Source organism: Canis lupus, chromosome 25 (assembly GCF_048164855.1).
Source record: "Canis lupus baileyi chromosome 25, mCanLup2.hap1, whole genome shotgun sequence".
Taxonomy (NCBI): domain Eukaryota; kingdom Metazoa; phylum Chordata; class Mammalia; order Carnivora; family Canidae; genus Canis; species Canis lupus.
Window position 1 is genome coordinate 43608526 of NC_132862.1, and position 22336 is coordinate 43630861.

At 35.7% G+C, this 22336-nt stretch overlaps 1 protein-coding gene and 1 long non-coding RNA gene across 35 annotated transcripts in view; one reads left to right on the top strand and one right to left on the bottom strand.

Moving 5' to 3' along the window:
* Nucleotides 1-22336, top strand: part of ERC1 (ELKS/RAB6-interacting/CAST family member 1) — a 545178-nt gene that overhangs the window by 233675 nt on the left and 289167 nt on the right. For 28 of the 34 annotated variants that reach the window (XR_012017870.1, XR_012017872.1, XR_012017874.1 and 25 more), the window contains one exon: nt 10942-11073. The exons of the other annotated variants lie outside the window; for them this stretch is intronic. Coding sequence is in view for 18 of the 28 variants with exons in the window: in XM_072799507.1 (XP_072655608.1) it covers nt 10942-11073 (132 nt within the window). In the remaining 10 variants the exon portion in view is untranslated. The remainder of the gene's footprint in view (nt 1-10941; nt 11074-22336) is intronic. 34 annotated transcript variants of the gene reach the window in all.
* Nucleotides 4310-20809, bottom strand: LOC140617695 (uncharacterized). Its single transcript, XR_012017885.1, has 4 exons — nt 20553-20809; nt 20138-20288; nt 5940-6028; nt 4310-4696 (listed from the first exon to the last, which is right to left on the bottom strand). It is a non-coding gene; the product is annotated as an uncharacterized lncRNA (long non-coding RNA).

Consider the following 22336-nt stretch of genomic DNA (forward strand, 5'->3'; position numbering starts at 1 on the left):
AAATTTAAAAAAATCTTTGCCTGATGCTACATTTAGCATTCTAATATTCTCTAAAATTTTATAGGTTACCCTTTAAGGAGTTTGCATATTTTAACAAAGAAAATGTCAGGTCTTCAGTTAGCTGAGAATATTTACCTTACATATTTTTATTCTTTAAGCAGTAACACTCACTTTGTCTTTGGATGAAACTATAAGTTTTAGTCATATTCTAATAAGACAAAGTAGACTGAAGGTTGGTGGGGAAAGAACCTCATATCAACAGTGGTTTGGTGCTTTGTTTTTATTTATAACAAAGATAAGTATTTGAATTTAACCTTGAGAAAGGGTACTGTCAAAGAGATTAATGGGATTGCTGGAAGAACACTGTGGTTCTTGTGAGTCAGCTCTTCTGAGACCAATGAATATTAAGAATAAAGTTCAAAGAGAATGAAAACAATAGAAATAGAGATAGGGAAACTTTACATATATTTAGGCATATTCTCTTTTTAGATGACTTATCAGTGAAATGTTTGTGTTTATCTTTAAAATTTGCTTGGATTTACTCTATCAAAAATGAAAATTCTTCCATTTTGGTAAGAAATTTTGTTTTCCTTTCTGAAATGAGAATTACTTATCTTTGGTTTTCACATTGGCCATGAGGATAATTATTTAAGAAAACTTTAAAAATAAATTAAGATTATCTGATGTCTTTTCTAGAAATAGTATGTGATGTGTCACCTGATTAGATACCTCTGATATATTAATGACTTTCTTGTAAAAATCAATTTTGGTTTCTTAACAGATATTTTCCTTGACCTGTTGAAAGATTTAATCCTATGTCATCTTTTCTTCTTTAATTAATTTTTTTTTTCTTGGCAAGACAGGTCTTTTTTCTGTCTAGACTATGGACATAGGTAGATTTTTAGGATGTTACGGACAAATATTAAATGGAGCTAGGGATTATACTGGAAAAATATACATACAAATTAGCATCCATTTTAACAACCTTGTGCAAATATGCTGAAATTAACTTCAAAAATTTGATTTTCCTGCAGATGAAGCACCTACCCAAATTATTGGCCTGTGCGATTTTCTAAAGCTTTTAGCCTAAACTGTGCTGCTTTTTACCATTTAGAAAAAAGCAAAACAAGTCATAATCATTTTAAGGCTCAGCAGTGGTTGAAATGGACTCTTTAGATACTTTTCTCTCTGGCCAAAATTCAGTTCTTTTTGACAGCCAGTGAAATGTACTGAAAGAATGTTTACTGATAATATTAATGTGTAGGTAGCCTAACAAAGCTACTTCCTACTGTTAGGTTAGCCCTATTCTATGGGAACTGTTAAGCCAAATCCTTTTAGCTTAATACAAGAATACTCCCCATGAAATAATAAGTGGGGACAGCCCAGCTGGCTCAGCGATTTAGCGCTGCCTTCAGCCCTCGGTGTGATCCTTGAGACCCAGGATCGAGTCCCACGTCAGGCACCGGCATGGAGCCTGCTTCTCCCTCTGCCTGTGTCTCTGCCTCTGTGTGTGTGTGTGTCTCATGAATAAAAAAATAAAATCTTTAAAAAAGAATAATAAGTGGTTAAAGTTACATTTGGCACCAAAATTTTTAGTACTATGTCCTCACCTCAATGAAATGAATGGTTTAATCCTTTATGTTGTTGTGGAAACTTCCCCTTTATATTTGGAAAGTGAAGTCTCTGAGAAGATTCTTTTTGTTTTTAAGAGAGAGCATTAGAAGGCGTTATTATTCCCTTTACCAAGACCTCAAGGGAAAAGTCATCCTCTTATAGACCACATCAGTTGTTTATTATTTTAAGTAAAAGGTTATCTTTGGAATTTTTGGTAAAGACTTGGAAAAGTTTTGCTTGTTCTTTTTATAAGCATTATCGATCAGAGGAGACATGCAGTAAGATTAGGAAAAAACCCTATGTCCTTGCTCAAGTTTCTGATACCCAGCTCCCAGAATTTTTAAGATAAGAACCTGGCTCACTGCAAGGGTTATTGGTACTATATGCTCTGTAAAAGTTATTTATGTAGAGCACCATTTTATATGTATATATGTCCATTTCTTTCATAAAATCCATCTACTCTTGTTTGATTTTTAAGTTAAGGTTTGTAACAGAGTTCTCTAAATAGCGGAGATATTTGAGGGACTTTGGACAGAAGGAGGAAGAAAATATATTTAAACTTTAACCCAAAACATCTCTTTAAAATAAAAAGTAGTTGTGCATATAACCAAATTCTGTCTCTGTGTTAGGCTAGCTTTCTTTTCTTAAAATTGACTTCATCAGTGCATCTGGCTTCAATTTTTCCCCCCAGTAAACATATGAGTAGTTGGAAATTGAATTCTGCCATGTTGAATGATTTTCATAAAATCTGCATGTGTGTGTATGCTTGGGGGACGGGGAAAAAGGAGGAAGAATAAGCAGTAGGGTGGAGGGTAATAAAGAATTACTGTCTCTTTATATTAAGGAAAATATCAGTATCTTTCAGAACATGTTAAAGCCTCTTTGGTAAGTACGGGTTACTCCAAAGGAAGCAGCTCTTAATATTAACCCAAAGAAATGACCTCCATAACCAAGGCAGAGTCAAGTTGAAAAGGGACAGGTGAACAGGAGAGGCTGGGTTACTTTGGATAATCTATGTGAGATCTGCAGTGACTTTCCTTCTGCTGCTGACAAATAAAAAAGCTTATGAAGATCTGTCATTGTCAAGTGATTTCTTTTTCTGTTATTGTAGTATTGAACCTTTTTTCCTTTTACTTTTGTGAGTGATATTTGAAGAGAACAAAAAATTACTTTTAAATTTCTAGGTTTTTTGTTTGTTTTGCCTTTGCTGTTCTTATTGAATGTTTGATTTGAAGGAAAAGCTGTGGAGACTTAGAGTTTTACAGCTGCAGTGCTGTGTAGTTGATGTTGACAGAGCTGATGTCAGGAAGCAAAGTTCAGATGAGTGTATTAAAAGAGTTAGTAGTAGTATAGGATTTGCTATAATCCAGTCAAACTCTTAATTTTCCTGATGTTACAGCTGTCACAGCTTTTGCCCTAATCTCATTCGACTCTAGGAATCTTCTTATTCAAGGATATGAAGAATTCTTTGATAGCTTCCCGCATTCCCCCAAAACTAGTCACACAAACCCCCTGCTTTGAACCCTATACTCTGCAAATGAAGTGGTCTAATGCGACCTCATTTGATAAGTGTAGTTGGCATAGTACGTAGGTTTCAGCACCTGATCTAGTGGTAGGAAAACTGGTCTTTGTTAGTTGAGATGAGTGCAAACAGTTTATAGCAGTTGAAGTAAAATTCTAAAGATACTGCTTTCATTTTAAGTGATATGAACTATTTAAAATTATAAAGCAGGCTCTTTTCCTGTCACACCAGAGGCTTTTGAGTGAGTTGTCAATGGCACACAGTATGTCTGGTTTATTGCTGGGCAGCTGATGTACTATTTCTTCTTTGTAGGATGCTAATGCTTCCTCATAAAGAACTTGAAAAATTTCACACTGAATATTGTCTTTTAGTTTCTTTTCATTATAACCCCTTGTTTAAAGTCTTTTGTACAGTACACTGTTATCTGCTTGCAGCACAAAAACTATATGGAACCAGCGTTCAGGGAAGAAATCACAACCATGGTAATCAACAATAACTCCACCTTCACTCATTTGGTTTTCTAATTCATCAACTACTCTGTCTTCATCTAAAATGGGGCAATCATACTCTTCATCGTAACCTTTATATAATTGCCCTTCTTGAGCTAAATCACCCACATTAATGTATTTCAGTCCTCATCTTGATGCAAGTTCTTTGCCTAGTGTGATTTTTCCAACCCCTGGTGTACCAGTGAGCAGGTGTTCAGAAGCAACATAGTTCTTGCTGTGCTGGCTCCGGCCGCCGGCCCCCTCTTTGTAATTTTAAATTAGGCTGTTATTTTTCACTAAATTTTGTGATTTTTCCCCCTTAAGAGTAAAATCAATTATAATGAAAATGCATAAGGGAACAGAATTTAAGGAGGAGAGTCTTTAGTCCATGGGGGCCAATAGGACCAGGAATACTTTATTCTCATATTTCCTAAAAACTGTGTTTATTCCCAAAAGAAAGGAACTTCACTAGAATGTGAGGACTAAACTTATTAATAACATCTATTATGTATAGCTCTTTAAACATCCACCCAGTGATTTTTTTCAGTTCACCTTTGATTGATTGGCATATTGTTGAGTATTCTTTAGTACTGAACTACTAACAAATTAAGTTGGATTACTCTTCATTTCTACCAGAATCAATCATAAAATATTTCATTAGACCTCAATCCAATTGCAGGTTTTATTCTGAATAATTTTTGAAAAAATGTATATTTTGCTGATCTCATATCCATTGGATATCCTAATTTTGTGAAGTATCTTTAATGTCTGCCTTTTACATTTATTTCAGGAAATCTAGGGTTATTCAGTTCCACCTTAATATAATCTCATTAAAAAAGCTGTGTCTTTCTGGTAAAGACCCTGTTATCCTAACAGGTATTTTTCTCTCAGTAGCAGTTTTGATAATCACTGTTTTCATGCCTCATTGCTTCATTGATAGTTCAGTTTTCTTAGGCTGGAAGTATACTCTAGGGTGCTATGATAATCATCTTCCAAGATGGCCCCAGATCATCCTTACCTCCTGGTGTTTGAGCCCTTGTGTAGTCTGCTCCCACATTGTATCAGGATTAGTCTGTATGAACAATAGAAAATGTCAGAAGTGGTAGTATGTGACTTCTGAAGATAGATCATAAAAGATGTTGATGTGTCTGCCTCGTTCTCTTGGATCACTTGCTTTGAGGAAAGCCAGGTGCCATATCATAATGACACTCAAGTAGCCCTGTGGAGAGGAACAGGGGCCCCTAGCCAGTAGCTATCACTAACTTGCCAACCGTGTAAGTGGAAGCAGAGGACTGAATCCTGACTAGCATCTTGACTGTAACACCATGAGATCCCCTGTAACAAGAACTGTTTGGCTAAGCTGTTTTTTAGTTCCGGACCCACAGAAACTGTATGAGATAAAAAATGTTCACTATTGTTTTAGGCTGCTGTGTTTTGAGGCAACTTGTTATATAACAGTGAACAACGAATACAGGCACTTTATATCTTAGGTATTAAAGCGATATGTCATATGTTGATTTTTTTTTTTTTTCCAAAATCCAGTTTGGTTTTCTCTGTTGGCAGAAGAGTTAATGCTATATGAATTTGTTTTATTAATATTATCACTGCAGTAATTGTCAGTGCTTTGGATTGTTAGAACTTGAGGCAGTTTACCATAAGAATTCTCACCCATGTAACTCATACCTGTATGCAAATAGGCTGTAAGCTAAGAAAAGAGATGATTTATTTATTTTTAATATTTTATTTATTTATTTAACAGAGAGCGAGTGAGTTGAGCACTAGCAGGGAACTAGATGTGGAGCTTGATCCCAGTACCCTGGGATTATGACCTGAGCCAAAGGCAGACGCTGAGTCTGACTGAGCCACCCAGGTGCCCCAAGGGATAAATTTATACCATGTTCTAGTTATTGCTGTGTTATCCAGAATAAATAATAATGTATATAATTTTGAATTTTCTAATAGCTTCACTTAAAAAACCAAAAGGGAACATAATTTTAGTAACATGCTGTATGTAATCCAGTATGTCTAAAATATTATCATTTCAACATATAATCAATGTGAAGATTATTGATTAAATGTTTCACTTTTTTTGTACTTTCTTCAAAATTTAGTGTGTATTTATAGCTCATTTCAATATAGTCTAGCCACAATTTAAGTGCTCAGTAGCCACATGTACTAGTGGCTACTGTATTGGGAAGTACAAATAGTATATTTAGTTGGAGAAGTTAGGATTTTTTTCCAAGCTAAAGCAAGAAGTCATTAATACATATAAGCAACAGGAATGATTTTCACAAACTAAAGTGTGCCAGTCATACCTTAACTTTAATCTCTGTCTATAGTTAGTTTCCAGTAAGTCACCCTCTATTTTCTGAATACTTCAGATCCTTCGAAGCTGTGGAATATCCTAAGAATAGAAGGATTTAGGGATATTAGAGGTTCTGTGTACTTTTCTCTGGGATTACAGACTTAGAATGGCAGGACTACCTCATGATTTATCTTGAAGACTGGTGAATGTGGTCTTTTTAAAAGAGAGCGTATAATTAAATGTGTACAGCATATATCTGGAGCCTTAGGACATAGCTGGTGTAACCACTGTCACTACTGGAGCCACTGAAACACTTCCCGGGCATTTCAGCACATCCCCTTACTTTCTCTAGCCTCTATTTACCAAGAGTAGAAGTATACCGACTCTTTTGTGTTTTGCAGTTTCTGAAGTCCTATACTTCTTTACTAACTGATATTTTTTTGGCTCACATACATTCAGAGAATTTGGGTAGTAACCATGTATTGGCATCGAATTGATTACGAGATTTTTCTCTTCCTTCAAACCCAAATACACCAGTAAGTTCAATGTAAATGAGCTATGTTGTCTGTAGAATTTTGTCAAACTATCACTGAAATCTACTCAGTACTATATTCATAGGTATTAAAAAAAAAAAAAAACTATTTGCAAAGGAGGGGAGATAGGGGACAGTTTTCAAAGCTCTTGGCTTGGTACTTCGTCTTACACATATGCTATTGAGATATTTAAGCTTTAGGTATTTTCAGAATAATAGCAGAACTTATTGCAATATTTTATCTCTTTAAAAAATGTTATTTAGAATATTACCTGGTTTCCTAAAGACTGAAAAGAATTTCTCATAATTTTGACCTGCTATGCAAATTATTGGCATAAAGAACTTCAACTTTTGAATAAAAAACTGAGGAAAAGTGACTTAAAATTCATGTATTTTTTTCGCCATTTGCCCTGTCTTGAGATGTATTTGTCCAGTCTATTCTCTTTCCAGTAAATAGTTAACCCATGTGTTTATAGAGTATCCATACCTGAAATAGTCACTGCATTTATAATTATTTCCAGAAATTCATGTATTATTTTTTAAAACTTTATTTATTTATTTATTTGAGAAGTGGGGAGAGCAAGATAGAGTGAGCACAAGAGCAGGGGGGAAGGAGAAGCAGACCCCCTCCCCCCACCCCCGAGCAGGGAGCCCGATCTGGGGCTCGATCCCAGGATGCTGGGATCATGACATGAGCTGAAGGCAGACATTTAGCCCACTGAGCCACCCAGGGGCCCTCCAGAAATTCATGTATTCTTATTAATTATTTTGCAGTATGTGCTTTTTCCTTTAACATTTTAAAATTTGATTTTGAATTTTTTTCTGAACAATAATTATTATCATTTACGAAGTGATGTGATACTATAGGGCTTATAATAAATAGTGCTAGTCCTCTATCTCATTGTCTTACCTGGATTCCTGCTCCCCTAAGATAAGATGCTTTCACCTTTTTTGGTTGTTTCTTCTGCAGTTTACTTCCACCTCTCCAAATGACATTTTTATACTGCTGTTTTCTTATTTTTTTATTTAGATAGTTATCTAATGATTTCTTACTTTGAATGATGAGGAATTAGCCTTTCAATGCAAGTTACCACACACACTTTCCTCTTTCTTCCATCTTTCTAATACAAGTTTTACATTATTATGTCTCAGGCATATAGTATATTATGCTTACATTTCCTTTCCCGTACTTATAGTTTTTCCTGGTGCAATAATAGCTTTGGATTTTTTATGTGTATACATATCACCAGTTTATTCCCAAGTTCCTTTCTCCTACTATAACATTTCTCTCGATGTTGGTACTGTTAGAGAATACATCATCCCTTATTTTATTAACCTTATAATCTATTCATCCACTTTTTTTTTTCTTGGAAACATCTTACCTTGAGCTTCTGCCCTTTCCTCTGAATTGTACTTACTCTCTAGGCTTACCATTAACCTCAAGGTTCCCTTTCCCGTTTGTTTGTGGTAGATCCCTTTTTTTCTGGGTCCCATGTCTTCCTCTTTCTAGGTTGACTTCTTAAAGTGATGGAGCACATCCCTAGTAGCTTTCTGAGAGAATCTGTGATGTGAGGTAAATTTTTTAGGACTTTGCATTCTTCCCTTACATTTGATTGATAGTTTGGATATAGAGTTCTAGATCAGAAAGCATCTTGCCTTCGGAATTTTGAAGGCATTACTTCAGTTGACTTCTAATTCCTTGTGTTCCATAAAAAATTCCAGTGCCTTCCTATACTTTATTCTTTGTGGGTGATCATTTTTGGCCTTTCTAAAACTTAAAATCTTTTCTCTAGTATTCTAAACTGAAAAACATAGAATACCCATGTTATAGTCTAAGTATAGAAAAATGTACTTAGTCTTCATTGAAAGTATAAAAACAAGAAAGGATAATTATAAATAATGATCTAGTAGTGTGCTTAGAACCCCAGTATTTGTAAAACTAAAAGATTCTATTCATTTCTGGCATTGGCTCAGGATTTTATTAAATGAAACAAATTCAAGGTGTGGAATTCAATATAAAGGAAACTTCCTTGGTTTACCTTAGCAGATATCTGAGATATTAAGATTCTGAAAATAAAACTGGAGCCAAATTTTCTCACTAGATGGATTAAGTAGTTACGAACTTTGTTGGTGTTGAAGGTGATAAGAGTATTCACTGTCTTCATTTCTCTTGTTACCACCCTGGTTTGATACAGCTTTCTTAGAGCATATGGCTCCACACTTAGTTTTACATTGATTTTCGACTGTATTATAATTATGTAATTTATAGTATTTAATAAATATCATTTAACAGTTTTCTGCTTTTTATTTTTGGTATTTGTTGGCTTTTGTTCTTTGTCCTTATTATACACACCGATTTTGAGCCAGGCTTTACCATTAAGTCCAGAAAACTTTTCTTAAATAGTAAAAAATAAACTTTTCTTAAATAGTAAAAAAAAAAAAAAACAAAAAAAACCACCTCTGATTTTACTACTGGTTTTGATAAAACTTTCAGTATGAAAACCTGTAGTGATTATCTGCATTATGACAAATTACCAAGTATCCTCTCTCTAAAGAAGTTTTACTGATAAAGCCACAGAGCTGGTTTTCAGCCATGCAGAAATGCAGATAAACCTGTTTGTTTGAAATAGGTTTTGGGAAGTTATTTGGGATATGTTTTTTGGCCTCAATTTCGGTTAGAATAACAAAAACCTCTTGCGAGATCTCCCAAAGACAGTTTAAGAGTAAAGAATACAGCAGACTGGACAAAAACATCATACTGAGTTATTCACAACCAGTTGGTAATGGGAAACATTCATGTTTCTTTTCGCTTATAGTAGTCTGTAATTCAGAATCCCACGGTACTACAAATAGTTATTCATCAGAGATTTTGAGAGGACTGAACTCACTGATGATTGCATCTGTCGCTTTCCACGGGATCCTTCTGTTACCTTTCATTTTCTTTGAATCAAAAGAAATCTTTGTTTTTACAAGAATCATTTCATGTCCCTTTCTGCTTGACATTGTTTTAGAAACCCTGAGCAGTGACTTCCGTTTTGGAAGCTGCACTCATGCTCATGGCAAGCCACCTGGAAGCATTAAGATTTCAAGAAAGAGTATTTTTTTTTTATATAGATAAACTGCCCTGTAGAAGATAGAACCTTACTTATAGGGTTAAATCACAGTATTTTATAACATTTTCTCCTAGAAGAGTGAACACTTTAAAAAAAATGAACATGACATATATTACTGAAATGTGAATATTCTTTTTTTTAATATTCTTTTTTTTAAACCTCATTTTTTTTTAGTTGAGAAAACAGAGAGAAAAAAAGTTGTGTCAACTTTTTATTATGAAAGATATTAAATAGCAAGATGTCATTCTTTCAGTGCTCAAAGGAAAAACTGACTTAACTTTGACAGATTTCCAGTCTGGATTTCTGAAGACAGAGTTAGAAAGGACTTTCTGTGCCTTGCACTTATAAAAGTGAACTGCAGTCTAATTAAATGAGAGTTGCATAGATGAAAGACAAAATCCTTTGATAAATCTTTTACTGATACAAGTATTCTGAAAGTTGGAGAATGCTTTATCAACTCTTGTTCTGTTGTTTTTAATTTAATTATATTAATAAAAGGCAGCATTTTATTTTTAATCTTTGCATTCTAGAAGAATTTCAAGAGGAAATGCTTATAGTAACCTGATGAATCTATTTTTAATACTGTTTGAATTCTGCTTCATGTATCCTTTCTATTCTAAGATCTTTCCTTTCTTACATGTTCTTAAAGTTCTGTAGGATTGTCTTTCTGCTAGAAATCCATATTTACATTCCCAGGAGTTAATTTTTAAGCTTATTTAAAATATCAAGGATAGTGGGAATTGGTTGGCTGACTATAAATTATTCATGCTTAGCACAACCACTTATATCCATTTTTAGTTTCCTCATATGAGATTAAGAGAAAACTCTGCTATCTTGAAATCATTTAGAAAATCACTTTCTTTTTCATTTCTAAATTAGTTTGCTAACAATTGTCTGTATGAAGAATATAACCTAAAAAATCATGCTATTTATTTAACTTTTTCATCGAGGCTGAACTTTGGAGAGAGAGAGAATGTTTTGGTATTGAGTCTTATTACTTAGGCTTCATCAAAGCTGGCTTAAAGCCCAGTTTAGAAAGTAGTTCAAAACAGCTTTGTGTTTTTAAGTAATCGTGCTCTTGCTGCCTATGCTGCTTAACACAGTTTTATTCTCTCTGTTACAGAGAACAAATCCATCACAAACTTGTCTTGCTTAACTAACTCGACCTTTTGCTCTTAGTAATATTCTTTTTCAACCTCTTATTATACTTCTTTTCTTCCCTTGTTCTTTCCTCTGTGAAGATATTTTTCTGGCCTGGATTTTTCTGAAGGAAGAATATTTAATAAGCAAATAATCCTTTCTTGATAAATAGGCTCTCCTGGGCTAACAAATTAGTCTACTTCACTTAGTCTTCCATCGTTTTCTAGGACAGTCTCCGTAAGAAGGATGACAGGATTGAAGAGCTGGAAGAAGCACTAAGAGAGAGTGTACAGATAACTGCAGAGCGAGAAATGGTGCTAGCACAAGAGGAGTCAGCCAGGACCAGTGCTGAAAAACAGGTCTGCAATTTTATACAGTTACTGGCAATGCTGCTGGTTAAACCAAAGGTAAAAACCCAACCAGTATAGTTTAGGTGAACTGTACATGTGTTTATAGGGTTTCAGAAGCACTTCATCAGGTGTAAGTATCAAGACTTAAATAAGAATTGAAATGTAATTGCATAAGAATGACTCATGTTGAAAGTCTCTGCGTTAGTAAAATGTATATGCTATATGCTCATGTATCTGGTGAGATGAAATGGAACTTGTCTGTTTATTGCAAAACTGGTCACAATCCTGCTTTTAATTTGAATGGGAAAGCCAAACATTTCTGAGTTAAAATGTTAATTTTAAATATCAGATAGTTTATTTTATACCCTGCCTTATTGGAAAGAGCAGTTAAAATTATAACAAGGTATTAACAAGGTTAATAATAAGTATGACAGACATAGTTATCATGGCACTTGAGAGCACCAGAGTGGCATGCCTCATCCCCAAAGTGACTTGTTGAAGAGTTTTACTGCTGCTGTGTGTGGTGTTTGTTTTACATATTTTTCTGTGTCTTTTAGATTCCTCTACTCTTGCTTTTAACATTTTGTTAGGAAGGATAACTAAAGATAGGAAATGTTAATGGAAAAAATGGTTTCAACAAGTGAAGGCTCTAATCTCAATTCATATGAGTATGATTTGAGGTTTTGCTTTTTTTTTTTTTTAAGATTTTACTTATTTATTCATGACAGAGAGAGAGAGAGAGAGGCAGAGACATAGGCAGAGGGAGAAGCAGACTCCATGGAGGGAGCCTGACGTGGGACTCGATCCCGGGTCTCCAAGATCATACCCTGGGCTGAAGGCGGCACCAAACCGCTGGACCATCAGGGTTGCCCTGATTTGAGGTTTTGAATCTCCCTTACAGAGATTCATGACATTTAATTTTTTCAGGTATTGTTTCCTTTACATTTCTTTGTTGGAGAAATATACATGCCAAAAGGGTGAAAAATTCAATGAGAGGGCAACCTGAATCTTTTGGGAAACCCCCAAGATGAGACCCTGTGGTCTTATGTGTTAAGGTAGTTGCATTGCAAGAAAGGGTGCATTTTATTTTTTTATTTTTATTTTTTTTATTTTTTTTATTTTTATTTATTTATTCATGAGAGACACACACACAGAGAGAGGCAGAGACACAGAGGAGAAGCAGGCTCCATGCAGGGAGCCTGATGTGGGACTCGATCCCAGGACTCCAGGATCATGCCCTGGGCTGAAGGCAGGTGCCAAACTTCTGAGCCACCCGGAGGTCCCCGAAGGGTACATTTTAAAGCAGACATGTTGTAATATGTGCCGTAAGGGAGTCCCTCCATAACTGTGTTAGTATGAGGATATGATTTCTTTAGTGCTTAGTATAGAAAGACAAACTGACATTTACTAGTGAAACTGAAGAAAAATGGAACTTTTCACAGTCTGTAGTGTCTTTTAGTGCCCTGTTCCTATATAAATGCCTTGTCCACTTCTTACTTGAATACTTCCTGAGACACGGTTAAATAGAGATTGGGTAGTAGTAGAGAGCTTCAGAAAAGGGATAGTTACAGTCATTGTTCCAAGGTGAAGAGGTATTTTTTTATCTTGATTTTACCTTTTTTGTATTCTTACCTTCATTTTCAAAATGTCCCTATTTTTTCTTTCTGTACAGAGTTCTTTCTGCTTGACATATTGGGGATCATATAGAAATGTTGGCAATAATACATCTTGTAACTATGACATATAAATTGATAGTACACATTTAAAAATGTACTATTGTGTGAAGTAGTTATCATTTGCTTTCTTGGTGGTAGATTTTAATATATTTATGTGTTATTTATTTATAATAGACTTACTTTAGATCAGTTTTGTTTTTTAGTTTACAGAAAAGTTGAGCAGAAACTACATGGAATTCCCATATATTCCTTCCTTCACCTAAGTTTTCCATATTGTCAACATATTGGATTGCTGTGCTAGATTTATTAGAATTGATGAGCCAATATTGATACATTATTAACTGGTCCATAGCTTACATTTTGGTTCACTTTCATCTCATACAGTTCTGTGGGTTTTGCCAAATGTATTGTATTCAAATGTATTGTGTTATGTATTCACCATTGCAGTATTATTTAGAATAGTTTGCCCCAAAGTTCCCCTGTACTCCAGCTATTCATCCTTCCTTTATCTCCCCAATCCTTGATCTTTTTGCTGTCTCCATAGTTTCTCTTTTTCTCCAATGTCCTGTAGGTGGAATCACACAGTGGGTAGCCTTTTTTGACTGGCTTCTTTCATTTAGCATATGCATTTTTAGGTTCTTCCATGGTTTTTTGTGGCCTGATAACTCATTTTGTTTTACTTCTGAATAATATTTCATTGTATAGACATGCCACAATTTGTTTATTCCTTCACCTATTGAAGAACATCTTGATTACTTCCAATGTTTGGCAATAAAGGATAAAGCCTTTCTATAAACATTTATGTGTAGGTTTTTGTATGAACATAAATTATCAACTCATTTAGGTAAATACCTGAGAATTGCTGGATTGTATGGTAAGACTATATTTAGCTTTGTAAGAAACTGTGAAACTGTCTTCCAAAGTAGCTATATATAATTTGCTTTTATTTGCATGCTTTTTTCTTTCTCTCTTCCTGTTTATCTTTCTACCATTCTGCTACTTACTGCCTATCTGAAGCTGTTGAGTGAAATATTGCATGAGACCAGTCATTTGGGTCCTAATTGGTTTAAGCTATGAAAAAGCTGCTTTTATGTTTGTATTTCTGAGGCCATGTGACCTTCATCACTGTCCCCTCTTTCTGTCATCTTCTGTTCTCTTTTCTTATTTTTATGTTTTTCTGTCTTCTAACTCCACTGTTAATTTTACTTATATGTATTAATTGTATATTGTAATACCAAGGTAATCTACACATATTCATTTGAAGTATCTTAAATGGGTAAAGTTTTTTTTGGCTAGGGACATTATTCTTACTATCTTACTCAGGTCCAGAAATTATCTGTCTTCTTACCTAAATTTAGCCTCTGAGAAGAAATAACTCCCTCTGTTAGAAGGGAAGGATATCTGTATCTCTTGATTTCTTAAAGAGCAAAGTAAAATTGTTTGGGAATAATCTCTCTTACTAAAATAAAAAACATCGCCTTTTAAAGTTTGAGAGGAAAAACTCACAAAAGAAAACATTTCTTCTTATAGGATCCCCTTATAGTTTCTTTATTTCCAATATATGCTGCTCCATATTGAGCTCATGCCCAAAATATAAAGAAATTGTATAATGATCTCATGAGGGAAGATGTTCGGGGATCCCTGGGTGGCTCAGCGGTTTAGCGCCTGCCTTTGGCCCAGGGCGCAATCCTGGAGTCCTGGGATCGAGTCCTGCATCGGGCTCCTGGCATGGAGCCTGCTTCTCCCTCTGTCTATACCACTGCCTCTCTCTCTATTATGAATAAATAAATAAATCTTTAAAAAAAAAGGAGGGAAGATGTTCTATAACCTGTGTGGGCAAATAGATGAAAGTGGATAATCCCTTCAGGGGAAGCCCAAGGGCTCCTTTTACTTTTCTTTTCTTTTTTTTTTTTTTTTAAAGATTTTATTTATTTAGTCATAGACACAGAGAGAGAGAGGCAGAGACACAGGCAGAGGGAGAAGCAGGCTCCACACAGGGAGCCTGATGTGGGACTCGATCCGGGGTCTCCAGGATCACACCCCAGGCTGCAGGCGGCGCCAAACCGCTGCGCCACCGGGGCTGCCCGCTTTCTACTTTTCTATGTGGACTTTCTTCTTCTGAAACTTGTCTCTGCTCAAGTTTTAGCAGGTTTTGTGTTTTGTTGAATGTGAGTCCCATTTTCTTAAAATGAGACTAGAGTAAAATTCATTCTTTTATGTCTCAGAATTGTGAGGAGGTAGGAAGCAGTATCATTAGTTCAGCAGTGCTGCTATAAACTTAAATTTTTGAAATGCTTTTTTCTTTTTACTAGAAAAGAATGTTTTAAATATCTTCACTAAGAGTAAACTTATTCTTTGAAGTCTTTTGCAACTACATTGCTAACTAAAAGTTTAAAAAATGCCTCTAAAGTAATAAGACATTTTCTTATGGCTCAATAAGCTGGATTTGTATCTGTTCCTAAAGAGTATTTCTTAGTGTTTTGAGCAGTGATAAAGACATATCCTTTCAATATAACTAAAATTTGCTCATGAATTCTTTTATTTTTCAACATTCATTTTTCATAGTGGTACTCATTTTTTAAATTACTATTTTGTTGTTATTTGGCTTGTATGTTACTTATAAATTTTGACCCAGAAGATCATAAGGTTTTACCTATGATTTACAGGTAGTTTTAGATCACTGAGCATTTTTTAGGATTATATCCTAAAGATTTTTCCCCAGATACTTGCATATTAAATATTGTGCATTTAATAATTAAAATCACTTGAGCAACAACAAAAAATGGCACTCTAATTAAATGGCATTTTACAGCCTAACAGGACACGTTGGACTCACTTGGTTTTTACTCTGGATCTCACAGAGTACCCAACTTCTTTCTTCAGCATTCAAGTTCTTTTCCTTCCCTGCCAGCCAGATGGGCAGGTGGGAGAGCCAGACTTGGCCTTTACTTTCTGTAGTTCTTGATTCTTTACTGTGAAAATGGGTAGTATAGTCATTTAAACTTGATCCAGCCTCTTTGCATCTTACAAAGTTAAATAGCTAAAAAAAAGTAAAATAAGAAGGCAGTGCTAATGGAATGCATATTGGTGGCACATGCTTCATCATGATTCGCTTCCTGCTTCTCCTATTCCATTGTTCGTTTTGAAGACAGTGGATTATTTTCTTGTGTTTCTGTCTTCTTCATTTCAGCTTAGTCAAATTTCTTATCCTCAGCCACATCTGGTTTGTCAGACACACTTGTGGAGGAAGTGGAGCAAAGTACATGAGTGAGTGGGGTGCAGACTACAATTGGCAATCACCAAGTGTCCCATCTTTTTACTCTTTAAAGATTTATTAAATTCTCTATTGGCTGTGAATCTACCCAGTTGGTTACATGTCATTTATCACCAGGATGCCCAAATACTTTCTCAAACAAAACAAGTCGCCACTAGTGAAGCATCACTAGTAACTGAGTAGCCTATAGACGGTAATGTGTGTTAATAAAGTTATAATTGTACCCTCCAATCCTTTCTGTTGCCCTCTTACTTTTGTGTGTGTGTGTGTGTGTGTGTGTGTGTGTGCTTGCCTTCTTTTAATTGTTCCCAGAGTTGATAGCTTATTATCTGGCCATATAACATAGTCCTGTACTGATCTGAATACTTATAGTAAGTTATATTTCTCATTTTGTAAATTAAATGGTAGTGATGCTCAGAAAATAAATAATGACCCTTTTAGTAATCCTACTCTTTTGACAAACATTTATTGAATATCTTGTAGTTTCCCAGATATTACACTAGGCACTGGAAATAGGTAATAAAGACAACCTCTGTCTCAAGAAGTTCATAGTTTATATGGAAACACTGAAAAATGAACCTAAAATATGGTTCAGTTTGATAAGTGTCATGGTTGTGATCTGAATAGAGAGCTTTAAGAGTAGAAGAGGAAGGGGCAGCCCGGGTGGCTCAGTGGTTTAGCACCACCTTCAGCCCAGGGCCTGATCCTGGAGACCCGGGATCAGGATCGAGTCCCACGTCGGACTCCCTGCATGGAGCCTGCTTCTCCCTCTGCTTGTGTCTCTGCCTCTCTCTCTCTCTCATGAGTAAATAAATAAAATCTTAAAAAAAGAAAAAAAAGAGTAGAAGAGGAAGGACAGGCATGTAATCCAGATCGGAGAGGTGCATCGAAGACCTCTTGGAAGAGATGGATAATGCATGAGGTGAGTCTTAAAAGGAAATAAGCAAAAAGAAGGTGGAAGGATATTCACCATATTCCATATAGAGGGGCCAGCATATGTGAATGCTGGAAATATCCAGGAAACTTTAAGTAGTGGTTAATAGCTATAGTTCAGGATAAATATGTTTGGCACGAGCTAGGAATGGGAGGGTGGAGGGAAGGGAGTGGGAATTGCACACAGTCTGATCATTTAGTCTCATGTTGTACTCCAGCATTTAATTTTATGTTCAAGGCAGTGGAGAACTATTGAAGCATTTTAAGCAAATAACTAAATTTTTTCATGAGTTTGCTTGCACAATCATTCATCAGATCTTTATCGAGTATCCAGTGGTGCTGTGGTAGTCTGGAGTAATATATTGTGATGAGTAAAGCAGCTGTGGTTTCTCCCCTAAGAGAGCTTCCAGTCTGCAGAGGATCACAGACACTAATCCAACAAAAAAAAAGTCATCTAATTACATGTTACCAAAAGTGCTATAAAGAATAGGAACAGGTTTTCTGCAAAAGACAATATATTATTTGGTGGAATTTGGGGGAGGTTAGAACCTATTTTTGATTGCTCAGAGAGGGTCCTCTGAGAAAGTAACATTTACCTGGGTCTTGAAGGCTAAGAAGCATGCCATGTGAGGAGTAGGGAGGAATCAGTGTTTTTGACGATAGTAAGGTGGGAAGAACTGGGCATGTGTGAGGACAACTGGTATGAGGGGGCAGGAGGAGGGGGATTGGAGCAGTGAAAGGCATGCAGGGCTTTAGTAAGGGGTGGCCAGGAGTTTATGTTTAAGAATGGTGGAAGCCATTAAAGAGGTTTAATCAGTGCATAACATCTGCTGATTTGTGTTTTTAAAAGACCATCTGGCCACTAGTTGGAAAATGGATTCCACGAGGCTTATAGTGGAAGCAAGATCAGATGAGTTATTAGAGTAGCCTAGGCCAAAGGTATTTAAATTGAGATACACATATACCCGGAGATGCACAAACATTTTCCAAAAGAGTGCACTGCCACAGGTCCTCAGCTTCTAAAATTGATCTGCCTAGGGCAGCCCCGGTGGCGCAGCGGTTTAGCGCTGCCTGCAGCCTGGGGTGTGATCCTGGAGACCCAGGATTGAGTCCCACATCGGGCTCCTTGTATGGAACCTGCTTCTCCCTCTGCCTGTGTCTCTGCCTCTCTCTCTCTCATTCTGTGTCTCTCATGAATAAATAAATAAAATATTTAAAAATAAAATAAAAAATAAAATAAAATTGATCTGCCTCAGAAGGCACCTAAGATGAGCAGATTCTTTTTTTACTTCCCTTTTCACAGTGTGCACCCCTCACTTTACAATAGGCATGCCTCTCCTGAATCTTAATATTTTATTCTTGTAGGGAAGGAAAAAAAACCTCTGTGGAGCAATTACAAACAGATAGATCCAAATATTGGTATTAAGAAGATGGATCGGAAAGTTAGATTGTTTATAATTCTTTCTTTTCAATAGAATTGAAGGATAGCTTGGTTAAGTTACCAGCTGATGATTTTAAGTAATTTTTAACGATAAGCTACTGTGTGACTTGGGGCATATAATTCTGAAGGAGTGCAAAAAATTGAGATATATTGCTATAACAAAGCTCCTTCCGTTCTTTTTTTTTTTTTTTTTAAGATTTTATTTATTTATTCATAGAGACAGAGAGAGAGGTAGAGACACAGGCAGAGGGAGAAGCAGGCATCATACAGAGAGCCTGACGTGGGACTCGATCCAGGGTCTCCAGGATCATGCCCTGGGCTGCAGGCGGCGCTAAACTGCTGCACCACCAGGGCTGCCCTCTTATCTATGTATTTTTTTATAAAGGTTACTTAGTGCTTACACCTGTAAAAATGAAGCATATGATAGAATGGATACTGAACCCTGAATAAGTAATATTCATCAAGGAATATATAAACTAATAAAATAAAAATACCATAAATTTCATTAAGGTAAATATGTTTAATGTTAAGACACAGTTTAATACAATTTTACTTTTCATATTTAATAGTATTCTTTCAAAATATAAAATGTTTTGATTGTTATTAATTGTCATGATCACTCAATTTGAATTTCTTTTTTTTTTTTAATTTATTCATAGAGACACAGAGAGAGAGGCAGAGACACAGGCAGAGGGAGAAGCAGGCTCCATGCAGGGAGCCTGACATGGGATGTGGGACTGGATCCCAGGTCTCCAGGATCACACCCCGGGCCGCAGGCGGCGCTAAACCTCTGCGCCACTGGGCCTGCCCTCAATTTGAATTTCTTAATAGATTATGACCACAGGAAATTTTGTAAATATGAAATTTAAACTTATATCTTTGATTCGTAAAATTACAGTAGAGGATTTATATAAACAGTCTAGCATAAAATAAATTACATCAGTATAAAATTTTAGGAAGAAATGTAACATAAATACCAAGTCAAAGTGAAAAAGGAACACATAAAATTCTTAATTACTTAAGAATAATTTGTCTTGGGATCCCTGGGTGGCCCAGCAGTACAGCATCTGCCTTTAGCCCAGGGCATGATCCTGGAGACCCGGGATCAAGTCCCACATCGGGCTCCCTGCATGGAGCCTGCTTCTCCCTCTGCCTGTGTCTCTGCCTCTCTCTCTCTCTGTCTGTCTATTATGAATAAATAAATAAATAAATAAAATCTTGGAAAAAAAGAATAGTTTGTCTTTACAGTTTTTAAATAGATAAAAGTGAATATTGTCATCCTAGTATTTTATATTTAATTGGATACTTTTTTAAAAAAGAGTGATGCTTTATTTTTTAAAAACAATTTTTTAGATACCTAAGAAATCATATTCTTTGCAACTCTTTAAACTTATAATGTTAAAAAAATAAATATCAAGTTAGAATTATATAAAGTCTTTGAGGAAGCATGCAAGCAAAATTATGTGGATTCCTGGTCCAGGCAAGAATCTGTAAATTAAGAAATAGGTAAATTACATAGCGGCAGTGGGGATAGAGACAAGTAGATGGATTTAGAATGTCATTTGCAAATAAAACTAAAAGACTTGGTGAATTGCATGTATGGGTAAAGATGAAGGAGAAGAACAAAGATGATTCTCCAATTTCGTTAGGCAACTGAGCAGACAGTGGTTTCATTTTCTAAGATGAGAAATCCTAAGGGAAAAACTTATTTGAGGATAAGAATCAAGAAATTGTGCTAAAAAATGATACCTGGGGACTCTTGGGTGGCTCTGCAGTTGAGCGCCTGCCTTTGGCCCAGAGTCCCGGGATCAAGTCCCGCATCAGGCTTCTTCCTGCTTCTTCCTCTGCATATGTCTCTGCCTCTGTCTCTCTGTGTCTTTCATGAATAAATAAATAAAATCTTAAAAAAAAAAAAAAAGATACCTGCATTAGTAGTAGTAGTAGAGTTTTACCGCATCAAATGTGTATGTCAACCCAATATTCTCTTTTGAGATCCAAACCAGTGAAGTAGATGGTAATCTGTTTCATGTCTCCTTCATACCTTTTTTTAGATATTTCATTGACATCTCAACCTGAAACCATCCATATCCAGAACTCTATATTCCTTGCCTCAAATCAATTTTCTTCCCCCAGGCTTTTTCATCTTAAGTGAGAAAACGCTTACCCTAAAAAGCTGAAATTAGTCATGGTGAGTGTTAGGAGAAGCAAGTCCAAGGAAGGCAGAAGTGATAGATTAGGTACAAAATTGTAAGCTGGGGAGCCCTGGTGGCTCAGCGGTTTAGCGCAGCCTTTAGCCCAGGACCTGATCCTGGAGACTTGGGATCGAGTCCCACATTGGGCTCCCTGCATGGAGCCTGCCTCTGTCTCTGTCTCTAATGAATAAATAAATAAAATCTTAGAAAACAACAACAACAACAAAGATTGTAAACTATGGTTCTCTAGTTGAGAAAGCTATTCCAGAATTTTAGGAGAGCTATATTACATCATGGCTTAGAAAGTGGGTTCTGGGTTAGAATCCTTGATTGGAATATGGTTCCATCCCTTCAAAATTATAATTGCAGGCAGGTTACTTCTGTGTCAGTTCCCAGAGCTGTTGATGATACTTACCGTAACTGCCACACTAAAGAGAGGTCATATGTACAAAGCACTTATAACAGAGTTGGCATATAGTAAGCACCCAGTAAACATTAGCTACTCCTGAGCTTTTGTTACTATGGCTCTTGATAGCTGGAGGGGAAAGGGGTTGTACTGATTAGCAAAATGCCCGAGAGAAACTTCGTATCTACAGACACCACCTGGTCAATTCAGCACAAGTGATAATCTGCTTTTTGTTCAAAGTTCCCATTTTCATATATGAAGTTTTAATTCTTTTGACTTGAGAAAATCTTGTTCCCTGCCATTTCCCAGCCTAGAATGTAGAGTATGTGTATCAGCTGAGAATACCACAACCAACTAATAGGTCAGTCAGATGAGTATCGTTCTTATTGTTGAGTTATTCATTCTCTGAGAGTCTATCTTAGGTTAACACAGGATCTTAGTCTATCCATTATTTTCCAATTTTATTTAAGATCTCTCTCATAAAAATAGTTTTAGTAAATGGCTACAAATGTATGCTGTAAAATCCAATTCTGATGCTATCCTTCAGTTACAAAGTCATGTGTTATTCTGTGATTTCCTTTAGGAAGGAAAGCAGAGAAGGAAAGAAAAATAATACTTTCTTTAACACAATTTAAAACAAAATAAGGATTTGAGAACATTATGCTTAGACCTTATTTGTAGAAGTAGGAAGATATAGAAAATTTAAGATTAAAAAAAATTTGTGTTTGATCAGCATAATCTTAAATTGGAAATACCTGTTTGGATAGTCATGGTTTTTTTCTCTTAAACACTCAGATGTGCAGGCATGCGCGGGCTCACAGACACACACACAAACACACATTTCCTGTGTCCCAAAAATACCTTAAAAAATTAATTCCAGTTGTAGTGTACCCTCCTAGTGCCCAGGTATGGTATCCAAATACCATTCTGTATTAAAAGGATTTGAGTTCCAAACAGAAGTTACTTTTTTCTTTTGACATAAAGTGAATTCTAGGAGTATACATTTTTTCTTCACAAGTGCTTATTGTGACCAAAGCCTCTGTAGTCTTTATTAGCAGCACTACTCAATATAACTTTTACACAGTGGAAATGTTTTATACCTCTTCTGTTCAGTATGGCAGCTCCTAGCCACACATTGCTGTTGAATACTTAAAATGTGTCTAAAACCTCTAAAAACTGAATTTTTACATTTTTTAATGTTAATTAAATTTAAATGACCATCTCTGACTAGTGGCTTCTGTAATGAATACTGTGTTAGATGGATGGATACTTACACATACACATAGAGCAACTACCATTTAGTTTTTCCTCCTGAGCCTGACAGAGTTGTTGTACTGATAAATATAAGGA